We start from the raw sequence: 25,646 nt of genomic DNA on the forward strand, positions 1-25,646 counted from the left end.
GAATTTGGTTGAAAGTCCCAAGGTCAGGAGTCACGAAGCTGGGATTAAAACCTAATCATCTGACTTTAGAGAGTAGACACTTGCTCCATGCATATTGCCTCCAATTCATTCATTCAAGCACTCCCTGCTCAAGAAGTTCTTTCTTATGTTGAGCTGAAATCTGCAGCCCTATGCGTTTTACCCAGGAGTCCTGGTGCTGTTCCCTAAAATCACTTAGACTGTGCCTGTTCTTTCTGTGTTTACAGTGTCAGCTGTAACATCCCCCTCTTCAGCCTAACGTTTCTGAAATCCCTTGCCACTGGGTCTCCTCTCCTTTTCCTGTGTTCTTTCTAAGAACACCTATGCAGATAGGTGTCTTCTGTACAGGGAAGCTGTTCCTGAGATCCGGGCATCAACTCTGTTAGAATAATCTACGTATGAGTTATTTTTTTGAGAGCTATGTGTCATTGCTGACTCATATTAACTCTGTGGTTAACTAAAATCTCAAGATCTCTTTATGTTTGTTGAGAAACTTATTTAACTTCTCTGGCCCTCAGTTTCCTTCACTGAGCAGTGGAGTGATTGATAACCTCCACCTGTGGTTGCTGAAGGTCTTGCACAAGATGATATAGTTAAAGTAGCTAGCAGTGCCCACGTACGGCAGATGCCTCACAACGGTTTGCAGCCATCTCTCTATCTGTGTCTTTGTCTCTCTCACACTGGTTTTGGCTTACTGTTAGCAGCTAGCCGAGATAAGTGTGTTTATGGTCTTTGCATGCATTGTTTCTGTAGCATACTGGAGTATTACAAGAGGTTGGGGAGTGAGCGGGCGGTGAGGAGTAGACAAAGGCAGCCAACTCTTCCAAGTTTAGCTTAGAAGGAAGGAGCGGTAAACCCTAGTTGAATGTTGGACTGAAGCAGGTTTGTTTTTGTTTTGTTTAAAGGGTAGGGAAGATCTGTGGGTGTTTCCAGGATAAAGAAAAGGAGAGAATATGATATGAAAGATTCTGGAAGTGGGAGAAGGAGCAATGAAATACAGACTTGAAGTCAGTGGCATGGACAGGGTCAAGATCACAGGTAGAGGATGCAGCCTTAGAGAAAAGGAAGGGGCTCGGTTCTCTGAGCAAGGAGGGAAAGAAGAGAGGCAGATGCAGAGAAGTACAGCACATCGTGCTGCTGGTTGTAGAAATAACCTCTGACTTTTAATACAGTCATCCCTTGGTATCCCTGGGGGATTGGTTCTAGGACCTCCCTTGGATGCCAAAATTCGTGGATGCTCAAGTCCCTGATATAAAATGGCATAGTATTTGCGTTTAACCTACACACATCCTCCATATCCTTTTTTTTTTTTTTTTTTTTTTTTTTGAGACAGAGTCTTGCTCTGTCGCCCAGGCTGGAGTACAGTAAGTAATCTCTAGATAATCTCTAGATTACTTGTTTTGTCTTTTTTTTTTTTCTTTTTGAGATGGAGTTTCACTCTTGTCACCCAGGCTGGAGTGCAATGGTGCAATCTCAGTTCACTGCAACCTCTGCCTCCTGGGTTCAAGCAATTCTCCTGTCTCAGCCTCCTGTGTAGCTAGGATTACAGGCCCCTCCCCCCCCCCAACAACTGGCTAATTTTTGTATTTTTAGTAGCGATAGGGTGTCACCACGTTGGTCTTGCTGGTCTTGAACTCCTGACCTCAGGTGATCTACCCGCCTCAGCCTCCCAAAGTGATGGGATTACAGGCATGAGCCACTGTGTGTGGCCTAGATTACTTATAATACCTGATAGAATGTAAATGCTATGTAAACAGTTGTTATACTGTATTGTTAAAAGACAGTAACAAGAAAAAAAATCTGTACATGTTCAGTCCAGACAAATGGTTTTCTGTTTTTGTTTTTTTTTTTAATATTTTTGGTCAGTGGTTGGTTGACTCCAGGAATGCAGAACCCGCAGATACAGAAGGTTGATTATGTGTTCGGAGGCAGGGAATACCCTCTTGGGTTCCAGAAAGAAAATGATCAGCATTTTCTGTCATACTGTGGTAAAAACAGATCTTTTGAATGGACAGGTGTATTAAACCCTGTGGAGCTGGCTGGGCCCAGCGGCTCACGCCTGTAATCCCAGCACTTTGGGAGGCTGAGGCAGGTGGATCACGAGGTCAGGAGTTCGAGACCAGCCTGGCCAATATGGTGAAACCCCAACTCTACTAAAAATACAAAAATCAGCCGGGCGTGATGACGCATGCCTGTAGTCCCAGCTACTCGGGAGGCTGAGGCAGAAGAATCGCTTGAACCCTGGAGTTGGAGGTTGCAGTGAGCCGAGATCATGCCACTGCACTCCAGCCTGGGCGACAGAGTGAGACTCCATATCTAAAAAAAAAAAAAAAACAAAACAAAAACCTGTGGAGCTGATGAAATCCTGCAGGGAGCTTCACGGTGACAGCAAGAGGAGAAACACATCCCCATATGCCCCGCAGAGTTTGAAGTCCCGGCTGCACCTCTCCCCAGCAGCAGGTTGACTCTGGAAAGTTGCAGCGTTCTTACCTGCAGAGTGGGAACAGTACTACCCATTGCACAGAGTGGGTGCAAAGCTCCATGATGGAATACATGGCAAGTGCCCACCACATTGCCTGGGATGAGGTGGGCTCTTCCTTTATGTAAGACAGCCCTACAGATACACTCAAAGTGGGCACATTTCTACAGAAGGAGTGTTATTTGTGTAGAAAAGAAAAACATGAAAGGCTTTTATTCCTATACACAATAAAGCACCCCTTTAATGTCTTTTTGAGGAGGATAATATGAAATTGATGAAAAGGAACCCTGTGGTTGGATCCCTGACAATCACATGTATCCCTTTTTTCACTCTTGAAAAAGGAGTAAAGGAATAAAATAGAAGGGGAGAGGGGGCAGAGAGACCTTCACCGCCCCCCCCACCCCCCATCATCCAATCTATAGTCAAACCCTCCAGGCTGTGTCTCCTTGGCATCTCTGACACCCCCACTGCCACCACCCCAGTCGACTCCTATCTTATCCCCCGATCCTGGATCTGATTCTGCTAAGTTCCTGCCACACTAAAGACAGGGTGGCTTTCTGATGACAACATTCCTCTGCTTAAACCTGTCAGTAATTCCTTGTCGCTCTCAGACGGAACTAAGTTCTGAATTTCTTCACACGGCTCTCAGCAAGGTCACAGTCACCCTGCTAGGCCCCAGGGGCAAATCTCAATGGTCATCTTCTTGAAGCCCTGGCTCAGTTATTTCTTTCTCACTGAGGCTCATGACCCCACCTTCTTCCATGCCTCAAACGGCCCCTTACCATGCTCTTCTTTCGCCCATAGCTCAGCACACAGTATCATTTTAATTTATGTATTTTGCTTACTGTGGATGATCTGTCTCCTCCTCTGCTGTCCTCACCAGAGCATCAGTTCCTCAAACCAAGGCTCTTTGTTTTGTTCTTGGATGCAAGCTAAATGTCTGGCACGTGGCAAGTGGTCATAGATACATGTCATTGAAAGAATGATTAATCACCTCCCTCTTTGGCCTTGTCTGTGGTTCTACCAAATCCCATTCCCTCCCCAGTGCCCTCCATTCCCCCTCCTTGGCTGAACATTCTGAACCACAGACAGTTCTTTACCCTGGACCTTTGCATATTTTGTCCTCTTGGCGTAGAGCGGCCCCTCTCCCTCCGTCTGCTTGGCTAATTTCTACTTGTTCTTCAGATTTTATCTTAGATGTCATTTCCTCAAGGAATCCTTCTGTGACTCAACACGGAATTAAGTTGCCTCCTTTGACCCTGAAAGCACCGTGTACTCAATCTCATCTTGGCATGACTCGCTTTGCTGTGTGGAACGTCTGCTTTCCTTGTTTGTCTATTCCTTTAGACTGTAAGATCCTGGAAAGTGGGGGCCGTGCCTTGCTCATGACTGTGTTTCCAACACCAAACACAGTGTTCAGTAGAGAGCAGCTGCTGAGTACATTTCTGCTAAATGACAGTTGATGGAGGACATTTAGGGCTGCTTGGAGGTCAAGTCAAGGAGGCATTTAACATTCTAGTAAAACAAGGAAGTAATAGGCTCCTGAACATGCCCACAATGAACCAGATGCAAACCTTTTCCCTTGGCAGGATTCTTTGCCCATAAAGTGGAGCACGAAAGCAGGACCCAGAATGGGAGGAGCTTCCAGAGGACCGGAACACTTGCCTTTGAGCGGGTCTACACTGCCAAGTGAGTCCTAACCCTGATGTTGCTAACAAGTAGGGGCATGGGCAGGGGGGCCTCCTTCTAGGAGTGATGACCACCCTTAATACCACATGTCTGTCTGAGCCAAGTTTCTGAGCGCCAGGGAGGTGAGGAAGGTTGGACTTCACCAGAGAGGCTTTGTGGACACCCTTTATCATCTTAGTGAGTGCTAGTGTCAAAAGAAAGGGAGTGGGGATATGGGGCACATTGGCGGAGGGAGGTGTGATCTCTGCAGCTTCAGAAAGATCTGAAAGAATCATTTGGTTAGAGAAGTTGACCTATTTCCTGTGGGGTTAGACCAGGGGTGCTACTGTGAACACCAGCCATGACTCACCAGTCACCTTCAGAAGCCACAGGCAGGACATGCTGGCGACAGCCTTCAACTCACCCACCCCTTGCTCCCCTGCGGGTGGAAGTCTGGAGGTGACACCACTGCATTTTCTAACACAGGGGCTCCTTGAGCAACTAGAACAAGAACAGAAAGAATGGGGACATTAGCAGGTGCCTTCCCCCTCTCTCATTCTTTTCTTTGAATAAAAAGGTTGTTTGAAAACACCTGAGTGGCTCCTAAAGATGGGTGCAATTTATTCGGGATGCAAATCCGAATGAATGTTATTCAAATGCTCCTCTCTCCTTTATGCAGAGTGTATTTCAAGGCTCAGCCAGTGGCAGGCATGCTGGGGACTATGGACTACCGACTAGGGGCCTGTCACAGAGGAAGGCCTCATGCTAGAGAGCTAAGGGAGGAGCTGGCCTTCAGTTCCATCCCAGGAGCAACTTTGATGTTCCCAGAGATCCTTCCAAAGGGGGAGTCATGGTCACCCAAGAAAAATGTATTCAGAATGCCAAGAATGGTGCAAACTCAGGACAAAGATTCACACTGCAGGGTTGGAGTCCCTGGGCTTGCTGCTGGCACCATGGGAGGGAGGGTCCCCTTCAGGGGTACCATTGGTTTCCTGTGAATTAAACTGGCTTCAAGGAATCTCGACTGAACAGGCCTACATCACACTCACTGGTATACTTTCTCTTCAGTCCTTCTCCTCATCTAGGTATTTTTAATTGTTTCAGTGAGGTGTAGGCATGAGGCGATTGGAGGGGGCATCTCCTCCATTGCAGTTTTTCATTGGCTGCTTTGCTCCCTCAGCTCCGAAATCGCTGGGCCACTGTCGAATGCATTAGTACGGTAGTCAGAGGTTGATTGCCTGGCCCCTTGCCCTCTTTGGGCATTTTCCCTTTCAGACAGCCCCTGAGTACTCACAGTGCTGCTACAGTGGGCCACCTAGATCTCCCTTTTTCTCCATGCTCCCACCTGCTCTGGGCTCCACTCCCTTCTCCCAGGTACTTCTGTCCAGGGCTATTCCAGCAGTTTGAGCTCAAGGAAATCCTTTGCTAAACTGATTATAGAGAGGTTTCTATTTTAACATTTAGGCCTTCCGTGTATTAATTCTCAGAATCAATTTAAGATGTTTAAAGGTGTGATTTAAGACATTTTAAAACCATCTGGAGGAGAGTACAGAAATTATGTCAGTTGCTGTCAGCCTGTTTGCACCATCTGCAGAGAAAGATACTAGAGTCCCGCCTTGGACACATCCATGTGCAAGAGGTGCAAAGAAGGTGTCTTTGATGAGGCAAGGTCAAAACTTCTCCCCACACGAAATCCAAAGAAAGCATTCCTACTATGCTATATCAGTTTGGAAAGAAATACTTCTGCCAGGTGACTGCATTCTCACTGGTCACATTGTGTTCCTATGGACTCCTCAGCTCAACCAATTTGGAGAAGTTATGGTGCAATTTCACCATATCTGGTTAGAAGTTAAGTTTCCATTTTGCTGGCAATGAAGAAGAAATGGAGCAGGCCAGGCTGTGTAGTTTCTGCCATGTGCCTCCAGGAGTGAACAACTCTGTTTGTAAGAAGCCATGGTGCTTAGACCTGGGCTCGCTAGTTGCCAGCCTCCAAATTGCAGAAGTGCCCTTTGGTTGGTGGCTATGCTGTGTCATTTGGGAAGGTCGTTTGGAAGTTCCACAGTCGTTGTGGGGCTCCAGAGATTAAAAAGCATAAGAGGAGAGTGGAAGGTGATTGTTGCTGCTTGGGCATCCCCACAGTGTGGGTGCTGCAGCCCAGCTCTCAAAACCCATGGGTCTGTACACTCAACCTCCATGAGAGGGAAGGAGAAGGATGAGGGAGGGGAGAGATAGCCATGGAAAGGTAGGAACTAAGCAGGCAGGGTGGAGAGTTTTCTGTAAGATAAAAACTGTCTGGACACTGCTGCGGTTCTGTTACAAAGACCACTTCCTCCCTGGGCCAGCAACATATCTGTGTGCCTGTCTGGGTTGTAAAAAGGGTCAAAGATCAATGCAGCAGGCAGCTACATGCTGGCAAAAGCCAGAGGCAGCTGGTCTGTTTGCCTGTGCCAGGAAACCACTGGGAATGGGGTTGTGTGTTATTCTAGGAGAAAGTCGTCCCAGCAGCAGCTTCTCCACGGGCATCCAAGAGCACTGAAAAGGGTTGCAAGATGACCCATGAGGCTGCAGGGAGAAAAGAACATGCATTTAATCTTGCTATCTGAAAAGTAAGAAATTAAGCTTTCCTCATTTTTAATATACACATGGACAGTAGTATGTGTATATAGTTTATATGCAAATATACTTGTAATAAGGTTGCATGCTCAAAATTTTTGGTTGATGGGGTGTGGGATCATAAATGTTTAGGGACCATGGCTATCAAGGAAAAATAGCATGAAGGATAAACGATACTGGTGGATTAAAAAGACAGATGCATGTATTTTTAGCATAAAACACAACTGCTGACTGATACAGATAGCTCAAGATTCTGGGGCAGCTGCTGAACAGATACACTAGCCAGTGTGGCTCATCAGCTCAGACTTGGCCTTAATTAATGGGCTGTCCCTCCACCCATCTCCCATGAGGGCAGAGCTGAGTCAGGGTTTGAGAGCTAAAAGGAATTGGACCTGGACGCTGTTCACGTGTATATTTTAATTCTAATTAATTCATTCTTTTGAAAGACAGAGTCACACTCTGTTGCCTAGGCTGGAGTGCAGTGGCACGATCTTGGCTCACTGCAACCTCGGCCTCCCAGGTTCAAGTTATTCTCCTGCTTCAGCCTCCTGAGTAGCTGGGATTATAGGCACATGCCCCCATGCCTGGTTAATTTTTGTATTTTTAGTAGAGACGGGGTTTCACCATGTTGGTCAGGCTGGTCTTGAACTCCTGACCTCAGGTGATCCACCCGCCTTGGCCCCTCAAAGTGTTGGAATTACAGGTGTGAGCCACCGTGCCTGGCCTGTTCACATGTATAAAACACAGTTTAATGTCCTATTCCCAGCCAATGAGCATGGCTAGAGCAGCGTTGGTCAAAGTTTGGTTTTTGGAGAAAAATTCTTGTTAGCTGACCTAAGATTCCTCTTTGCGAGTGTAAGTAAGCACAGGTTGCAGAGAGGAGAAGGGTCTCTGGAGAGGTGTAATTTTCTAAATGGATTACAAGTTCATGGACTTTTAACAGGTGTTACAGGGGATAACAAGTTCTTTATAGACAGACTTTTGAGGATGTTTAAGGGTATTCTGATTCTTGGTTTTCTAAGAGGGGAATGTATTATTTAACTACAGACACCCCTACCGCCTGCTTTTTGCAGAGTGTATCAAAACATGTTTTTGGGATACCACCCTCATGTCGCTTCTCCCTGCATCTCTTATCTCTTGGTGTCCATTCTAGACTCACTTTCTTTCTGTTTTTTTTTTTTTTTTTTTTTTTTTAGATGGAGCTTCACTCTGTCACCAGGCTGGAGTGCAGTGGTGCAATCTTGGCTGACTGCAACCTCTGCCTTCCGGGCTTAAGCAATTTTTGTGCCTCAGCCTCCTGAGTAGCTGGGATTACAGCATGCACCACCATGTCCGGCTAATTTTTGTATCTTTAGTATAGACAGCGTTTCACTATGCTGGCCAGCCTGGTCTCAAACTCCTTACCTCAGGTGATCTGCCTGCCTCGGCCTCCCAGAGTGCTCGGATTACAGGCGTGAGCCACTGGTGCCTGGCCTAGACTCACTTTCAAGTGGCATAGACTTGTAAAATTATTTAAAGGTGATAGGTCTACAATGATCCTGTCAATTGGTATTGACACTATTATTAATAAACTGTTATTAATTATATTTACTTACTTTAAATTAATCCAAACTAATTAACGGAACACTAAAGAGTTTCTATGTTTTATTTCCAGAAGTGGAGAAAAATGAAAGGGAATATAGCAACGAATTCTTTTCTCCATAAAAACATGAATAGTGCAGCACATCAAGTTGAACATACCACAGCGAATTGTTGCAAGATCTGCTGAGTAGCTCCTATTTAGACCTCAAGGAATGAGACTCAAAATGGGTTCATCAGTTCTGTTTTGCAGAAAAAATAGCACAAAATTTCTCAAAAGAAAATCCAGAATAATAATAATTTGTCAATAGGAAAGACATTTCCACTGGGGGTTAAGAAGGAAGACATTGGAACAATGATAGCCACCACTTATTGAATGCTTACTGTGAACCAGGTGGCACTTCACCTTGTTTCATTCTCACTACAGTCTAGGGAAGTAATTACCAATGTCTCCATCCACCTCTTGTAGATGATCAAATTGAGGCTCATTGAGGCTAGGAAATGCACCCACACTCACATAGCCCATAAGAGGCAGCCATGGCATTGGGCCCAGACCATGTGAACTTCCAAGACTACACGAGCAGCCACTGGGCAGCTGTCATGGCTAAAGCCACTTGAATTCAGCCCAGCAGCAGCCCCCTCTCCAGGAGGGGCACATAAGCTTGCAGCTTTGGGTAGAAGCTGCACTTGAAGTCCTGGATGGCAAGAGGGACTGGCTTGAGCCAGAGCCAGGAACAAGGCTCTGAGAATATTCTGGAAATCCACAGGAGGAGCCCATTTTCTTACAGCTGGGAGAATTTCATTCAACTCCAGGCTGACCATGTTTTATTAGGAACCAAGGTGACTTGAACTAATAGTCAGGAATGGTTGAATACGGACCCAATGTCAAATCACTAGGCAGTTCGCATTTCTAATGAGCACATCCCTTAGACAATTAAGAATTTTTTTCCTTTTGCATAACCCAGACAAAATCGCTACTTAAAAACAAACCAAAGACCCGAAACATGAGAAAGAGAAGGAAGCAGGGGAAATCTTTGGTATTAATAAGTTTTTAAACAATAAGAGCACCGGATATTTTACCCCATCAGACACAGAATGTTATTCGAATAACCAAAAAAGGAATTTTTTCTCTAAGTTTCTTGAACTGGAAAATGAATCATATTTTCTCAGTCCTGAGGCTGCAGTTTTGTGCCTCTAGTAATATATAAGAATAGATGTGATGCCAGTGCCCAGTAGCTGCTGCAATTGTTACTTGGGGACCTGTTTATTCACTAAGCACTTCACCCCAGTGATAAATTTGTAGGAGCCTCCTGCCCTTTGGAGCTCCTACCGTGTCCATTAGATCAGTGGAAATTCTGGGATTCAGAGCACTTTGCAAGGTTGGCAGGGGTCTGCTCTTTCTGTCCTGTTCCTGGTTTTTGGTTGTGCCTGGATTCCAGGGTAGGTTTCTCATCTGTTACCTTCATAGACTTCTCCAGAAAAGGATCTTTTGACCATCAGAGGAGCACGAAGATTCCATTGGTGAGGCAGAGATAACCTGATCTCTCTGGGTTCTCTGCAGGGCACAGATGAAGGGCTGGCCATTCCCAAGTTCTCAGTGGTACCACTGAGGCATGAGACCCTAACAGTTTGCATGAGCAGTTTGAAAACTGCATCTTTGTTTTTACCTATATAATCACATGAAACCCGTGGTTCTCAAACGTCAGCAGGCATCAGCATCACGTGGAGGGCTTGTTAAAACAGATTTCTGGGCCCCAACACAGAGTTTTAAATTCTGAAGGCCTGAGGTGGGCGTGAACATTTGCATTTCTAACATGTTCTCGATGCTGCTGCCGCCGCTGGTCCCGAGAGCATGCCTGGAGAACTGCCACCTTCGACCATGGACTGTGAGAATTCACATGGACCTCAGAATTATAATCAGTCTCTCAGTTTTACAGATAAGGAAACTAAATCCAGAGAGATTGTTTTGCCAATGGTGAACAGCTGGTTAAAGTCAGGACGGAGACTTTAATCCTAGTCAAGTGACCTTTCCTCTGTATTTATTTCCCTCCCTTTTTATGCCTCTCAAGTCTAGTTACACTGTTTTTCATGGATGGGCATCTTTATTGTCCTGATCTGGACTGCAGACTTCTCAGGAGGACACCTATGATTTAATTTAGTATAGTTGAAGAGTTAACAGACATGGCTTTGGAGACAGACTGATTATGGTGTGAATCCTGGCTTTGCCACTCCCTAGCTGGATGACCCTGAGCAAGTTATTCAGCTTCTCCAAGCCTCCATTCCTTATTGGAAACATGAGAGCAATTGTGGTAGGCAGAATAATGGCCCCCTCACCAATCATGCCCACATCCTAATCCTAGGAACCTGTGAATATGTTATGTTACATGGCAAGGGGAAATTCAGGCAGCTAGCCAGTTGGCCTTAAAATAAAGAGATTATCCTGGATGATCTGGGTAGGACCTGATGTAACCACAAGGGTCTTTTTAATGTGGAAGAAGGAGGCATAAGAGTAGATGTCAGAGTCATTCAAAATAAGAAAAATTTGATGGGCCATCCCTGACTGTCAGGTTGGAAGGAGGTTCTGAGTCAAGGAATACAGGTGACCTCTAGAAGCTGGAGAAGGCAAGGAAATGGTTTCTCCCCTACAAGTTCCAGAAGGATTGCAGCCCTGCTAATATCTTAACTTTATAGCCCTTTGAGATTTATTTTGGATTTCTGACATCCTGAACCATAGTAAAAGGGTGTTTTTTTGTTTTTTTGAGACAGAGTCTTGCTCTGTTGCCTGGGCTGGAGTTCAGTGGTGTGATCTTGGCTCGCTGCAACCTCCGCCTCCCAGGTTCAAGTGATTCTCCTGCCTCAGCCTCCTGAGTAGCTGGGATTACAGGTGCTTGCCACCACACCTAGCTATTTTTTGTGTTTTTAGTAGAGACAGGGTTTCACCATGTTGGCCAGGCTGGTCTTGAACTCCTGACCTTGTGATCTGCCTGCCTCAGCCTCCCAAATTGCTGGGATTACAAGGCGTGTTGTTTTAAGCCACTCAGTTTGTGGCCACTTGTTACAGCAGCAAGAGGAAACTCATACAGTTATCATGTGAACTCACAGGAATATGGTGAGTTAAAAAGAGAGGAAGGGTGCAAAACATCCACGGTAGAGTGAGAACTCTCCAGGGAGTGAGGACTGTGCCCAGCATACAGTGATCACCCTCTTAGTAAGCTAACTTTCTGAGCACCAGCTTTTTTGAGTTGACTTTGGTGTCTTTAACACTTGAAGATCACCCTTCTTTGCTCAGCCTGGCTTGCAGACCTGGGCTGATTTGTGGATCTGATAGAAAAGTTTCCTTAGTTGGGCTCTTCTCCCCGACCACCCCCATGCCAGTGTGGCCACATCCTCTGTCTGCATTGCTCACTCTTCAATTCCAAGAAGCGCAGGGGCACCGCCAGGAACAGGAACCCTGCCAGAGGAATACATCAAGAAACCAAGTCTCCCTTATGCATCACCGTAGGAACAGAGTTAATGGATTATGAACATGTGTTTGCTTTATACCATTGTTTGTTTCCCAGGTGGCAGCTGGCTGCCCCATCTTATTGGGTAGATGTAAGTGGAATTACGAATGGGATTTATGTTTCATGCACGATGGTGATTATTAACTTCAACTTTCAGGTAATTTTCAGACCACATTGCACTAACTTGGTCTCTGATTGTTTTTCTCCTTGTTTATTTATTCTGCAGCCAGAACTGTGTAGATGCGTACCCCACTTTCCTCGCTGTGCTCTGGTCTGCGGGGCTACTTTGCAGCCAAGGTAACTCAGACTTCCCTTTGTTCATTCTCCTTCTATAAAGTGCATCTCAAGGAGGTTCAAAGGGTAGGCTTTTTGTTGAAAGGACTTTGCCTGACCTCTGGCTCCCATCTGTGAAGCCCCGGAGAGGTGAGAGCCCTCGGGAGGCTGTGTTTCAGGCATGCTCTGCACCCGTGCAGAGCGCGTGTGATGATGCATTGCTAATGCTTGCTCCCTGGTGGCTGGTTGAGAGCTGCTGTGCTGACAAGGGTGGTTTAAGGCTAAATGTGACTCAGAATCCTTAAGCAGTGTTAGTTCAGATACAAGGGCATTATAAATGAGAGTGCCTGAGGGATCTATTTTGGGACCACTGTCACTTGGCTCTTCTGCTAATAAGCTTCCAGTGTGGTGGCCCTCCTTCAGGCATGTTTCCACCGAGCCACGGGCTGGATGCCACATCCCCAGCCCTTCCACAGTTATCAGCAGCCCACAGGCTTGACTTGAGCAAGTTGGAAAGACAAATCAACTTCCAGAGTTGATTTAACATTGAGTGGAAATCAGTCATACTTTTGGTCCCCTTTCGGGGCCACGCCTGGCACTGTGCCTGGTGGCAGATCGGCATGAACTGGCCAGCTTCTGTGGCCCTGGAGGGCACAGGCAGAAAGGCCACACTCAGTCCCATGATGAACTGTTTAAGACTTATTATTGTCTCCCCGCTCTGTAAAGTAGATAGAGTGGATTTTATGTCCCTTATTACCTTTCAGGATACTTTGACTCAGGGAGATAAAGTAACTTGCTTACAGCTACTCAGCTGGTGAATAACACAGGCAGAATGAGTGCCTGGGTCTTTTGACTTAAAATTCTGGATTTTTCACAAAGATCCTCTTACTTTATTCATTTACATAATAAATATATATTGAAGAGCTACTCTGTGCCAAGCCCTGTGCCTAGATATACAGTGATAAATAAAGAGTAGCTTCTAGAGGTCACCTGGCGGTGAGGCACAGGCCAGCTGGCAAGATGGACCACAGAAGTCAGTGAATGAAGACAATGACAAGGGTGGGAAGCACCATACGGGAAAAGAACTAAGTTCAGTGATAGAGAGCAGAGGTGAGGCGGCAGCAGAAACCACTTAAGGGACACCACGTGGCACTCCTTCTGTGCTGAGAAGGCTGTCAGTAAGCTCACCATTTATTTCCTATTTTCTATCTTGAGTTAAATAGGGAACATGTCTCGCATTACTTGAAAAATCAAGTCAAACTATGCTCTTACTAGGAGTTATGGTTCTTTTTATGTCTTAGATGATGCTTGATCTAGATGAATGCGGACTTGCTGTAGCTAGATAAATACAATGGGAGTTTGAAGGTGTTTCGTAGCCCTGGAAATATGTATTTCTTGTCAAAACAAGCTTTGTCATTGCCAGCAGACAAAAGCATCAGTAAACCTTGGTTGATAATCGTCATTTCTTATGAATAAAGTAGACTGTAGAATTTTTTTTAGCAGGAAGGAAACCCAAAGATAATTCTAGTGCAAATCCCTGACTTTATAGAGCAGAAGCTCAAGTCCCAGAGGAACAAGTGGCTTGAACGAACATCAGAATTTTAGGGGCTGGATTTGTACCCTCCTGGTGCCAGCAGCCCACTTCCCTGCAGGAGGCACTCACCTTCCTTGCACAGGGGTATGAGTGTGGCCATTTTCCACCCATAATCTCTGTTAGCTCATGTTCAATTGGGTTCCCATTGAAAGAAAAATGGACCAGTAAGTTGGAGCAGAATCATTCAGATGGTACAACATAGGAAAAACTTTGCCCAAGGCAAATCGTGATTGTGACAGCTTTGTGATTTTTAGAGAATAGCATGGACCGGGCACAGTGGCTCATGCCTGTAATCCCAGCACTTTGGGAGGCCGAGGCAGGCAGGTCACTTGAGGTCGGGAGTTCAACACCAGCCTGACCAACATGGAGAAACCCTGTCTCTACTAAAAATACAAAATTAGCTGGGCGTGGTGGTGCATGCCTGTAATGCCAGCTACTCAGGAGGCTGAGGCAGGAGAATCACTTAAACCTGGGAGGCGGAGGTTGCGGTGAGCCAAGATAGCACCATTGCACTCCAGCCTGGGCAACAAGAGTGAAACTCCGTCTCAAAAAAAGAGAGAAAGCTGAAGTTCACAGTTTCTCTTTTGCTTTGATTTTCTTATCTGCCAGATAACAATAGTATTTTGGAAGGCAGGAGGAATTGTGGAAAGAAATGGGTTTTGGGGAGTGGCTGATTGGAGGCAAATCCAAGGATTCTCATTGCTGGTGTGTGACTCCAGGCTGTTACTCAGCTTTTCCAAGCCTCAGTTTCCTTATTGTAAAACAGGACCATGGTCTCGCTAATAGCATTCCTATGGTGAGTGAAATAATATGTATAAAGCTCCTGACACAGTGCTTGGCATATATCAGATTGAGCCATGTAAAACTGCCAATATCTGGCTATTTATGACCTACAAAAATAGCATTTCATATGATTCCGCCTAACATCTGAAGCGCAATAAATGTTATTATTGATAATGCGGGTGGTGGTGATAAAATTTTGAAATCAGAAAGACCTGGTTTCAAATTCCACGCCTTCACTGGCCTGACTTATTTTCATTCATTTGACAAATATTATTTTGAACACCCCTATGTGCCAGGCACTATGCCAGGCTCAGAGATGATCTAGGAAAAAGACAGATGTCCTCGTCTGTCTTAGGCTCTTCTGGCCTGAGCCTAAATTTCCTCGTCTGTCAAATGGTGACAGTAATACACTCCTTACCAGAGAGCTGGGAGGATTGGAGACTCAAGTTCCCAAAATGCCAGGAGCACTGTGGCAGGTGAAAAGTATTCCCTCAATGGCGGAAATGTTTAAATTGCTTTTATATCTGTAGCTCTAGATAACACTAGTTCCAGCTTAGTTAACTCCCAGCTCCAAGCCTTCAGGACTTCATAGTTATTGGGGTGCTGCTCTTGGCAGTTCCCCAAAAAGCTAGAACGCAGAGGGAATCTCCTTCCCAAAAGGCTAGAACGCAGAGGGAATCTCCTTCCCAAAAGGCTAGAACGCAGAGGGAATCTCCTTCCCAAAAGGCTAGAATGCAGAGGGAATGTCCTTCTTTTCTAAATGGTAGCTGTTAGTTCAAGAAAGGTTAAACATTGCGCTGTGGGGAGGCTCAGGGGTGAAGGGTGTACTTTTAAGAGAACCAGTTTCAGAGCTGGGTTTGGGGTTTAAGCCCTACCCTCTGCCCCCTTTTACGAGCTGACAGCCTTATGCAAGCCTGGTTGACCACCTGAACCCATGTTTCCACATCTGGAAATAGAAATGTGGGTACTAGTTATGGTGAAAGGACTCAGGTTAGATGATAGATATGCAAATACCTTGGAAACCAGGAGTGTCCAGTCTTTTGGGTTCCCTGAGCCACACTGGAAGAAGCGTTGTCTTGGGCCACACATAAAATACACTAACCCTATCGATAGCTGATGAGCTAAAGAAAAAAAGTTGCAAAAAAAATCTCATATTTTTAAGAAAGTTTATGAATTTGTGTTGGGCTGTATTCAAAGCCATCCTGGGCCACGTGCGACCCTCAGGCTCCGGGTTGGACAAGTTTGTTGTAAACAATGCCATGATGCCGGCATAAGGTCGTTACCAGTATTAGGAAGGTTCTCAGGTTTCCTCTAGCCCTTGGGCTCTTTTTCTGAAGTGCGTGTGTCCTCTGCTAGATTTTGTGACCAATGTTGATTGCCTAATTGGGCTAACAGCATGTTTTGGTGGCTACGAAACTGACACAGGTGTTTTCATTTCTCCACTTAGTTCCTGCTGCCTTTGCTGGACTGATGTACTTGTTTGTGAGACAAAAGTACTTTGTCGGTTACCTAGGAGAGAGAACGCAGAGGTAGGTAACTGGGACTACTAAAGAACTGTGGAGCGATTCCTGATTTTTGAGCAGGAAGAGTGATAATTCAAAACAGTATTTGACTAGATTCACGGCTCCGTAGCATCCCCTTGAGTGGGAGGGGGAAGGCTGACTAGGACCTCTGATCCTTCTCTCCCTGAGCTTTGAAGGCTCTGAAAATACAGCTGGGGGGACTTGCCCAGTTTTCTCATTAAGCAATTCCTCCGCATGGTGCTGGCTTTCAAAGGATGCTTCAGTGCTGTTTGCTGCACGTGCCTCGCAGCCCCACACCCTGCACTCCCGCCCTGCAGAGTCTGGCACTGGAATGACTTTTTAGGTCTGGGTTCCCAGGCCTCCTGAGAGTGAAATGTTTCATTGTTTGTCTAGAGAAATGAGAACTAAAGCTTGCACCTTGTGATAAGTTGTCCTGAGGAACATATCTTCCAGGGACCAGAAGAAAGAATGTTGGGAAAATAAGATGCAGTAAGATGCAGACATGACAGCAGGGTGCGGCGGCTCACGCCTATAATCCCAGCACTTTGGGAGGCTGAGGTGGGTGGATCACCTGAGGTCAGGAGTTTGAGACCAGCCTGGCCAACATGGTGAAACCCCGTCTCTACTAAAAAATATACAATACATTAGCCAGGCATGGTGGTGGGCGCCTGTAATCCCAGCTACTCTATAGGCTGAGGCTGGAGAATCGCTTGAACCCAGGAGGCAGAGGTTGCAGTGAGCCGAGATTGCGCCACTGCACTCCAGCCTGGGCAACAAAAGCCAAACTCCATCTCAAAAAAAAAAAAAAAAAAAAAAAGATGCAGACACGAGACTGTGAAACTGACTAGCATCACCATTGCATTGTTTATAGATGTTGCCAGACAGAAAGCCCCAAAGCAGCACAGTACCTTCCTGACATCTGGACTAGGAAATCTAGATTTTAGTAAAATACATGCTAATACTTACAGAAGAAATGTCGGCATTAGAGTATGCCATCAGCTCCTTAGAGATTGCAATTCCTAATGCACTAGTATGGTTTCAGGTGCCAGGAACACGTTCTGTGAGGCTGCTGCCCCAGGTGCTGACCCCAGCCTTCCACACCATTTTCCTTCCTTGTGTTCACAGCCGCTCTGTCTTTTACAATAGCACCCCTCTCTAGTGGCTAATGGGCTCTATGATTAGATAGCATCCTTCAGTAGTGATAAAGGCAGTGACATCCTAGGGAGGTCAGCGGGTGAAAGCGCTATATCTGGAAAACCTGAGAGCCTGTGAAGCTCAAGGACTTGACGGGGTTAGACCGTGAGCCGGGCTGCAGCTGGAAAAAGAATGACTGTTCTTTCAGCAGATCCTTCCCTGTGCCATCTCTTTCTTTATTCCTCTCTAGTGGCATTCTTATTTATCCTCTAAAACCACAATTCCATTATCTCTCCTATTCTTATCAACACTGCCCTAAATGATATTCTTTATTCTCTTTTGCCCTGGAAAACCTCTATCATGCCTTTTCCCATGTGATTACCTCGTTAAGAGTGGGGGTGGAATGTCTAGCAATGAAATAAGAGGGTCTTCTCTTTTGCCTGGCTCCCTATGCAGCCCTATCTTACCCCCTGCAAAGTCCCAGGGATGTGGCTCAGTCACTGCTCCTCTCTTCATCTGTCACCACTTGCTTGAGATCCTACAGCTGCTTTAATTCTGAGACCATCTGCAGAACATGACAAAATTTGTCCACCTACCCACATGTCCTTTTAACTTTAAAGGCTTTACTAACTGATTCCTATTAGGGAATGAACAGAGGTGGCAAAAATAAACAATAGGAGATTGATTTACAAGAAATCTTTAAAATAGTAGATTTCTTCAGACCTCATTGAAATATAAATGGCCTGCCTTCTTGTGTCCCTCCCTGGTCTCCCTCTTTAGATGATAAGAAGAAGATCCTGCCAGCCCCATAACCCGCCATCTGCGCGGGTTCTGGATCCCCTTCTCCTCCCCTCTGGCCGTGGTAGGCATTACTGATGAATCATGGTGCTCTTTCTTGCAGAGACCAAACCTGGCCTCAGAATCCTTCTTAACACAGATACTGCTTAACACAACCACTCTGAGCAGCTGTCATCAGTAGAAGTAATGGATACTAGAATAAATGTCTAAGCCTAATCTAGACCAAAATACGGCCTGATATAGATGCAAGCCAGAGGGGCTTTATGGTTGAATGCAAGGAGATTTTCAACCCTGCTGTCCAGAAGCTACTTGCTGAGATCTTCTTCAGTTGGGCCCATCTCCTCCCCAGGCCCCTCTTCTGTTCCTAGGCTATGTCACACTTGGACTCTGCAGACACCTAATGCTCTTGGGACCTGCTTTAGTTCTTGACCTCACCAACCGAGGAGGAATTGCTCGATGAGATCCTTCCCCCGGAATTTCTCTCTTGAACCCCAGATGGTCCGTTGCCCCTTTCCAGAAGTTGCTCCAGCCCTGTCCGCTTAGGAAGTTCAGTGTCATCTTTGATCCAGTGGGTAGGGAAGACATTCCATAATGTATGCCCCAGTCTGAGCTTCTTCCTTCAGGCTTCAGGCTGCCCTGCGAGGATTTGGCGGCTCCCTTTTTAATGCCCTCTAGAAGTTTCTGGCTCTTATTTTCAGCCCTTCATCCTACTCTCTCTGACCCCTTCCTCTATCCTGTTTAGTTCACCTGTAGCAGTTACTACCCAGCAGTGAAGGATGAATCTTGGTTTCGTTTCTTTTCTCTTCTTTTCTTTTTTCTCTTCTCTTTTCCCCTTCCCTTCCCTTCCCTCCCTTCACATCACCTCATCTCACCTCACCTTACATAGTCTTGCTCTGTCACCCAAACTGGAGTGCAGTGGCCTGATCTTGGCTCACTGCAACCTCCACCTCTTCCCAGGTTCAAGTGATTCTTATACCTCAGCCTCTTGAGTAGCTGAGACTACAGGTGTGCACTACCACACCCAGCTAATTTTTTGTATTTTTAGTAGAGATAGGGTTTAGCTATGTTGGCCAGGCTGGTCTCGAACTGCTGAACTCAAGCAAGCTGCCAGCCCCGGCCTCCCAAAGTACTGGGAGTATAGGCATAAGCCACCCATGATGCCCAGCCTGAATCTTGGTTTCTTCCCCGTTCATTTAAGCTATTACCTGGGCCTGAACTCAATGGCACCTGGCACCAAGTAGCAACTGACTCTTGGTCTTTTATTACCTACCTTCCCTAGCGGGCACTAGGTTGCTCCCTCTTCCTATCCCGTGGAGTCCTGTCCTCTGTTGGGGCTCCCACTGATCCTCTTGGCAATTTGAAGTTCTCAGCTCAATGGTGGGTGGGCAATGACTGCCAACTCTTGCGGCCAATGAACTCAGGTTACCCCACTCCTCCTCCTCCTGAGTTGCTCACTCACTCCTCATTCACTCAACACTGATTCAGTAGATATTTGCTACCTGCTCTGTGCCAGGTACCAGGTCAGTTGCTGAAGGAGTAACAGTGAACATGACGGAGTCTTTGTCCCCAAGGAGACCCAAGGTGTCTCCTAGAGCCAGGGGCACATTGCAAGACCAAATATATTCAACTTACCAAAATAATCATAGACCTAGTTCTCAAAAAGCAAGAAGACTGATTCCTCGTTGTCATTTCTCCTCCTCAGCATCAATGTTTTAGAGTCTGTGGGCCCCTCCAAGTGTGGAGTATGGTGTTACTTCACCAGAGTTTGAGGAGAAACATTCTTTTTTTGGAAGGCCGGGGAGCATAGATGGATATCAAGGCTGCTGTTTCTAAAAGCAAAACCCACCAAACAACAGTATTAGAATCATCTGGGGTGCTTATTAAAGATACAGATTCCTGGGCCCCATCCCAGACTTATGAATCAGAATCTCTGCCAGAGGAAGCCTGAGAATTTGCATTCTCAGATGATTCTGCATTCTCAGATAACACATTCTTTAGGTGATTCTTACACACACTGGAGTCTGGGAATCGCTGAAGGCTGTTCACTTCTCTTTTCTGAGAAACGATTCATTCATTTCAGAAATATTTGCGGAGGTCCTGATTTATTGGAGATTTGTGGGTGGGCAGAGGAGAAATATCTTGTCCTCACAGAGCTTACAATTTTTATTCTCTTTAGAGGTCACCAGGCTTAAAATGACACTTCCCTAAATTCTGAAAAGAACAGATTTTTAAAACGAGAAGGGACTGTAATGTTTTCTGTTCCTACCTCATATTTTGTGCACATAAAGAACCTGGGGTGGGAAGTGGAGGAGGGGGGGTGACTGGCGGGGGGCCACAGAGAGCTGAGCTGGGGTGGTCTCGAACTCCTGAACTCAAGCAATCTGCCAGCCTCGGTCTCCCAAAGTGCTGGGATTATGGGCATGAGCCACCCATGATGCCTGGGTGGAACTCAGGGCTCTGGATGCCTGGGCGCCCCCATCTCCCACACTACGGCGCCTCATCCTAGAAGTGGTTAGCACCTTTGAGATGGGAATTGTTTAGCAGGATGCTTTTGTGTTTTCATGTAAGTTTTATGCTGCCTGTGGAGGGCACAGCTGTTTCAAAACTAATAACCAAATCCTGGTCTCCAAAGTCTGAAGGCGTCCTTTACCCTGCGGTGCAAAGCACAGGACTCTGGCCTCACACATGCAGGTCTGAACTCCTGTGTTGCCTCTTGCTGGCTGTGGGACCTGAGGCAAATCATGCAACCTCTCTTTTCTGTTTGCCTAGATGGAAAATAGGTTTACAAAATGCCCCCATAGGATGGCTGTGAGAATTAAAGGAAGTCATGGGTATACAATACCTGGCACCGATAGATGCTTAATAATTTAATTCTGACCTTCCTCACTCATTTAGGATTATGTACCAACTTTTAGAAACAATGAAAGATTAGTGAGTCTTCTGTGGTTGGTATGAAAAAAAAATAGAAACATGAAAGAGATGTCCTCCTTGTTCAAGGGCTAATGACCCTGGTGTGCCCTGTCTAGGCCCCCAAGGTCTTCCTTCCCTGCTCACAGCATTTCAGGTTCTCCGCAGCTTTGCTTGAGCCTGGGTCAGGTTCGGTATCTGCCCACCATGCTCACTTGCCACAGCTGTGGCCCCATCTCCAAACTTCAGAGACTTAAAGGTGCAGCTAATGATGTGCCTGGCCTGGGGTCACATTCCCTGAGCCCTGCAGACAAGGGAGCAGGAGGCTGAGCTCTTATCTTCCACACCCTGTGCACAGCCTGGGAAGAGTTAAAGCACCCTAGTCCTATGCTGCGAGGGCCACATGCCCTGAGACCTTGGAAAAAATCCTACCTGAATAGAAGAGCATCACTATTTCATCAGGAGGCGCTGCCATTTCATTTTTCACTTCGGTTTTATCTTGAGTGTAAAACAGCTTCGCAAATCACTTTTTCTTGTTTCTATAATGAGCATATGGTGGCCTCATTCGTGTGATAAATCTGAGCCACCACGATATTTGACTTTTCACAATTTAATTTATCTGAACCCTCTATTCTCTGGCTAAAAAATATCCCTTACTTGGACTTCTTTATTTTATTTTCAATTCCCTTACCAGCACTAGCAGGTGACTCTGTACTCATCTGCTGGCGCTGCCATAACAAAGCACTACAGCCTGGGGGGCTCAAACCACATAATTTATTCTCTCACAGTCCTAGAGGCTAGAAGTCCAAGATCAAAGTGTGGGCAGGGTTGGTTTCTCCTGCAGCCTCTCTCCTTGGCTTGTAGAGTGCCACCTTCTACCTGTGTCTTCACATCATCACCTCACTGAGCATGTCTGTGTCCAAATCTCCCCTTCTTATAAGACCCCAGTCATACTGGATGAGGATCCACCCATATGAGTTCATTTTACCTTAATTATCTCTTTAAACACCCTGTCTCCAAATACAGTCCCATTCTGAGGAACTGAGGGTAAGGATTCAACATATGAATTTTGGAAGGGACCTAATTCAGCCCACAACACCCTCTTTTGGGATGTTTATTTTCCCCCTTAAGGAGCTAGTTAGGATGTCTTATCTCATGAACATGACTGTGAACAGGAAAACAGGGAGAGAATGAAGCTGGCCAAGGAACAGGGCTGGTGTCAGCTAGCAGTGCTTTTCTGATGTGAGTGGGTCCCACAGGGAGCTTGTTAAAATGCAGATTCTGATTCATTAGGTTCCAGAGGGACCTGAGATTTCCCATTTCTGACAAGTTTCCAGTGTGGGGGCTGATGCTGCTGGTCCACGGACCATACTTTGAGTAGCAAGGAGCTTGATACATAATGGCTGAGTGACTTTCAGACTCCTGCTGTAGAAAAATTATGAGTTGGCTGGGCGTGGTGGCTCACGCCTGTAATCCCAGCACTTTGGGAGGCCGAGGTGGGCAGATCACCTGAGGTCAGGAGTTCGAGACCAGCCTGGCCAACATGGTGAAACCCCGTCTCTACCAAAAATACAAAAATTAGCCAGGTGTGGTGGCAGGTGCCTGTAATCCCAGCTACTCAGGATGCTGAGGCAGGAAAATCACTTGAACCCGGGAGGCAGAGGTTGCAGTGATCTGAGATCGTGCCACTGCACTCCAGCTGGGCAATAGAGCTTGACTCAGTCTCAAAAAAAAAAAAAAAAAAGAAAAGAAAAATAAAAATTATGAGTTATATTATCAGCATACGGGGTGCCTTTCAAATTGATAAGATTTCTAATATTAAACCTGTGGATGCCAAATGCTGCTCTCTGATTATGGCAGGAAATGGCACTTGGCAGTACGAAGTTAGCTGTTGGGCTGAGCTGGCTCATCTTGTTGTGCGGTCCTGATTGCCTACAGATGCCTTCCCGGGATCTTTACTAACAATCCTCCTGAGTCATTTGGACTTTCCCAACCTGTTAGCACCTCTCAGATGGGCCAGCCATGGAGGCAGTCAGAGGAGGGCTCTGCAGAGGGAGGGCAGAAACAGGGTGGCCTCTGCATGCCATTAGGAGGTCACATCTCACTGGGGGATGCAGTTTAGGATTTAGTGCCTTGGAGAGAAGGATAGAGTGTATTAAAACATGTCTCCGCTATGCATGGTGGTTTATGCCTATAATCCCAGCACTTTGGGAGGCCGAGGTGAGTGGATTGCCTGAGCTCAGGAGTTCAAGACCAGCCTGGCTAACATGACGAAACCTCATCTCTACTAAAACACAAAAAGTTAGCTGGGAGTGGTGGCGCGCGCCTGTAGTTGCAGCTACTTGGGAGGCTGAGGCATGAGAATCACTTAAGCCCAGAAGACAGAGGTTGCAGTGAGCCGAGATTGCACCACTGCACTCCAGCTTGGGCTACAGAGTGAGACTCTATCTCAAAAACAAAGAAACAAACAACAACAATAACAACAAAAACCAAGTCTCTCCCTCCACTCAAAAATGCAAGGGCCTGTCTCCCATTGCTGGGTGCCCAGGTCTCATGAATGTAGACATGAATTATTCCAGTCAGCCTCAGGAGAATAGAATGAGCCCTCAGATGCCGAAGCACCTTTCAGATTCCACCGGTTTTATCGGCTCATTTAAACTTCACTTCTAACACAGTCCTGCATTACACACGTGTCTGTCGTTAGGGGCAGCTGCAGAGAGGGTCTTAATGGTCCTAATGCTCAGTGAGGATGCCCAATGGTCAACAGAACCTGCCATCTTCAGGCCATCAAGGAGCTCTGGAGTTAAGGAAATCATGAGAGCACAGAGGGGCGGGTACAGCAGAGCCCTCGTGGTAATGGGTTTTGAGGTCTAGGCTCTATTCACTCGGGTTTGAAATAAGTTCAATGACTAGTAATAGCTGAGGCACTTCTACCCTTCAAATGAACTAAATGGGAAAATGGAGCATTGTTGAGTCAAGGGAGCTATAATTTAAACCCCATATATCTAAAAGGGGTAACATTTTTGTGTGTGTGAAATTGGTGTCATTCGCACTGCATCTACAGTTTTCTTTTTCCTTCTCTTCCAGCACCCCTGGCTACATATTTGGGAAACGCATCATACTCTTCCTGTTCCTCATGTCCGTTGCTGGCATATTCAACTATTACCTCATCTTCTTTTTCGGAAGTGACTTTGAAAACTACATAAAGACGATCTCCACCACCATCTCCCCTCTACTTCTCATTCCCTAACTCTCTGCTGAATATGGGGTTGGTGTTCTCATCTAATCAATACCTACAAGTCATCATAATTCAGCTCTTGAGAGCATTTTGCTCTTCTTTAGATGGCTGTAAATCTATTGGCCAACTGGGCTTCACAGCTTGAGTTAACCTTGCTTTTCCGGGAACAAAATGATGTCATGTCAGCTCCGCCCCTTGAACATGACTGTGGCCCCAAATTTGCTATTCCCATGCATTTTGTTTGTTTCTTCACTTATCCTGTTCTCTGAAGATGTTTTGTGACCAGGTTTGTGTTTTCTTAAAATAAAATGCGGAGACATGTTTTAAGCTGATAGTTGAGGGGTTTTGTTAATGGCTTTTGGGGGATTTATCTCTATACCCAAAAACGACTAGTTTGTTTTCCTCAAACTAAATGATAATATGAAAAATACACATCCTGGCCAGGTGTGGTGGCTCATACCTGTAATCCCAGCACTTTGGGAGGCCGAGGCAGGTGGATCATTTGAGGTCAGGAATTAAGACCAGCCTGGCCAATATGGTGAAACCCTGTCTGTACTAAAAATACAAAAATTAGCCAGGTATGGTGGCGGATGCTTATAATCCCAGCTACTTGGGAGGTTGAGGCAGGAGAATTGCTTGAACCCAGGAGGTAGAGGTTGCAGTGAGCCAAGATCATGCCACTGCACTCCAGCTTGGGCAACAGAGTGAGACTCCATCTCAAATTTAAAAAAATACACATCTGGCTTCTGGAAAAATTACTTGAAGATCTTTTATGACATCCATCCCTCTTCACACAGCCATGTGAATTAGGTTGGTATCTTCATATGCTAGCATCGTGCCCAGCACTTCCATGTTATACAGTTTAAAATGTTCTGTAATTCCCTGTGGGAACCTAAGATAATGTGAGGACCATCATACGTGCCCCCAAATATTGGCAAACCAATGAATAAATGAATGAATGAGTTTATGAATCGCTAACTGGCTGTATTTAATGAAGTATGTGTGTTGAGCCATTTCCCACAGTGTGGACAGATTTGTCCCACAATATGGGCCTCTTCCCAAAGGCCCTACCACCTAATGCCATCACACTGGGGATTTGATTTCAACATGTGAATTTGGGGAGAGTGCAAACACTCAGACCATAGCACCATCTCAGTAAATGTCCCACTGGTCACTCAGTTCATAGTGACAGTGATCCAGCAACTGTCATGACAGGTGCCACTTGGCAGAAACAGCACAGCTTGGAAGATAGCAGGGTGTAGTCAAGATTCCAGGATCCCCAACAGAGAAGCCAGCTCTTATAGGGGAGCCATTCATCAGGATTGAACTCTCAATCGAGCTGGACAGTAATAGGTGGGTCGGTGTTATTCCCCAGGTGAGTATCATGACGGTCACAATCCTAGGAAGGATGTGAAGCCTCCCCCAGCTCTCCTCCAGTTGCCTGCTTGGGCAGCAGAGATGATGGAATGTGGAGTCTGGCGTGGTCTGAGGCCTGAATCCATGTGCCTCATGTATGATGCTCAGGCAAGAGGATCTC

At 46.0% G+C, this 25,646-nt stretch overlaps 1 protein-coding gene across 1 annotated transcript in view; it reads left to right on the forward strand.

Annotated features, from left to right (window-relative positions):
• ALOX5AP (arachidonate 5-lipoxygenase activating protein) overlaps positions 1-24,436 on the forward strand; it is a 50,681-nt gene extending 26,245 nt beyond the window's left edge. Inside the window, exons 3-6 of the mRNA XM_004054335.4 lie at positions 4,087-4,186; positions 12,086-12,156; positions 15,957-16,038; positions 23,959-24,436. Of these exons, the coding sequence (XP_004054383.1) occupies positions 4,087-4,186; positions 12,086-12,156; positions 15,957-16,038; positions 23,959-24,121 (416 nt within the window). The 3' untranslated portion in view covers positions 24,122-24,436. The remainder of the gene's footprint in view (positions 1-4,086; positions 4,187-12,085; positions 12,157-15,956; positions 16,039-23,958) is intronic.
• The last annotated feature ends 1,210 nt before the right edge of the window (positions 24,437-25,646 follow it).

This window comes from Gorilla gorilla, chromosome 14 (assembly GCF_029281585.2).
Source record: "Gorilla gorilla gorilla isolate KB3781 chromosome 14, NHGRI_mGorGor1-v2.1_pri, whole genome shotgun sequence".
NCBI classification, from domain to species: domain Eukaryota; kingdom Metazoa; phylum Chordata; class Mammalia; order Primates; family Hominidae; genus Gorilla; species Gorilla gorilla.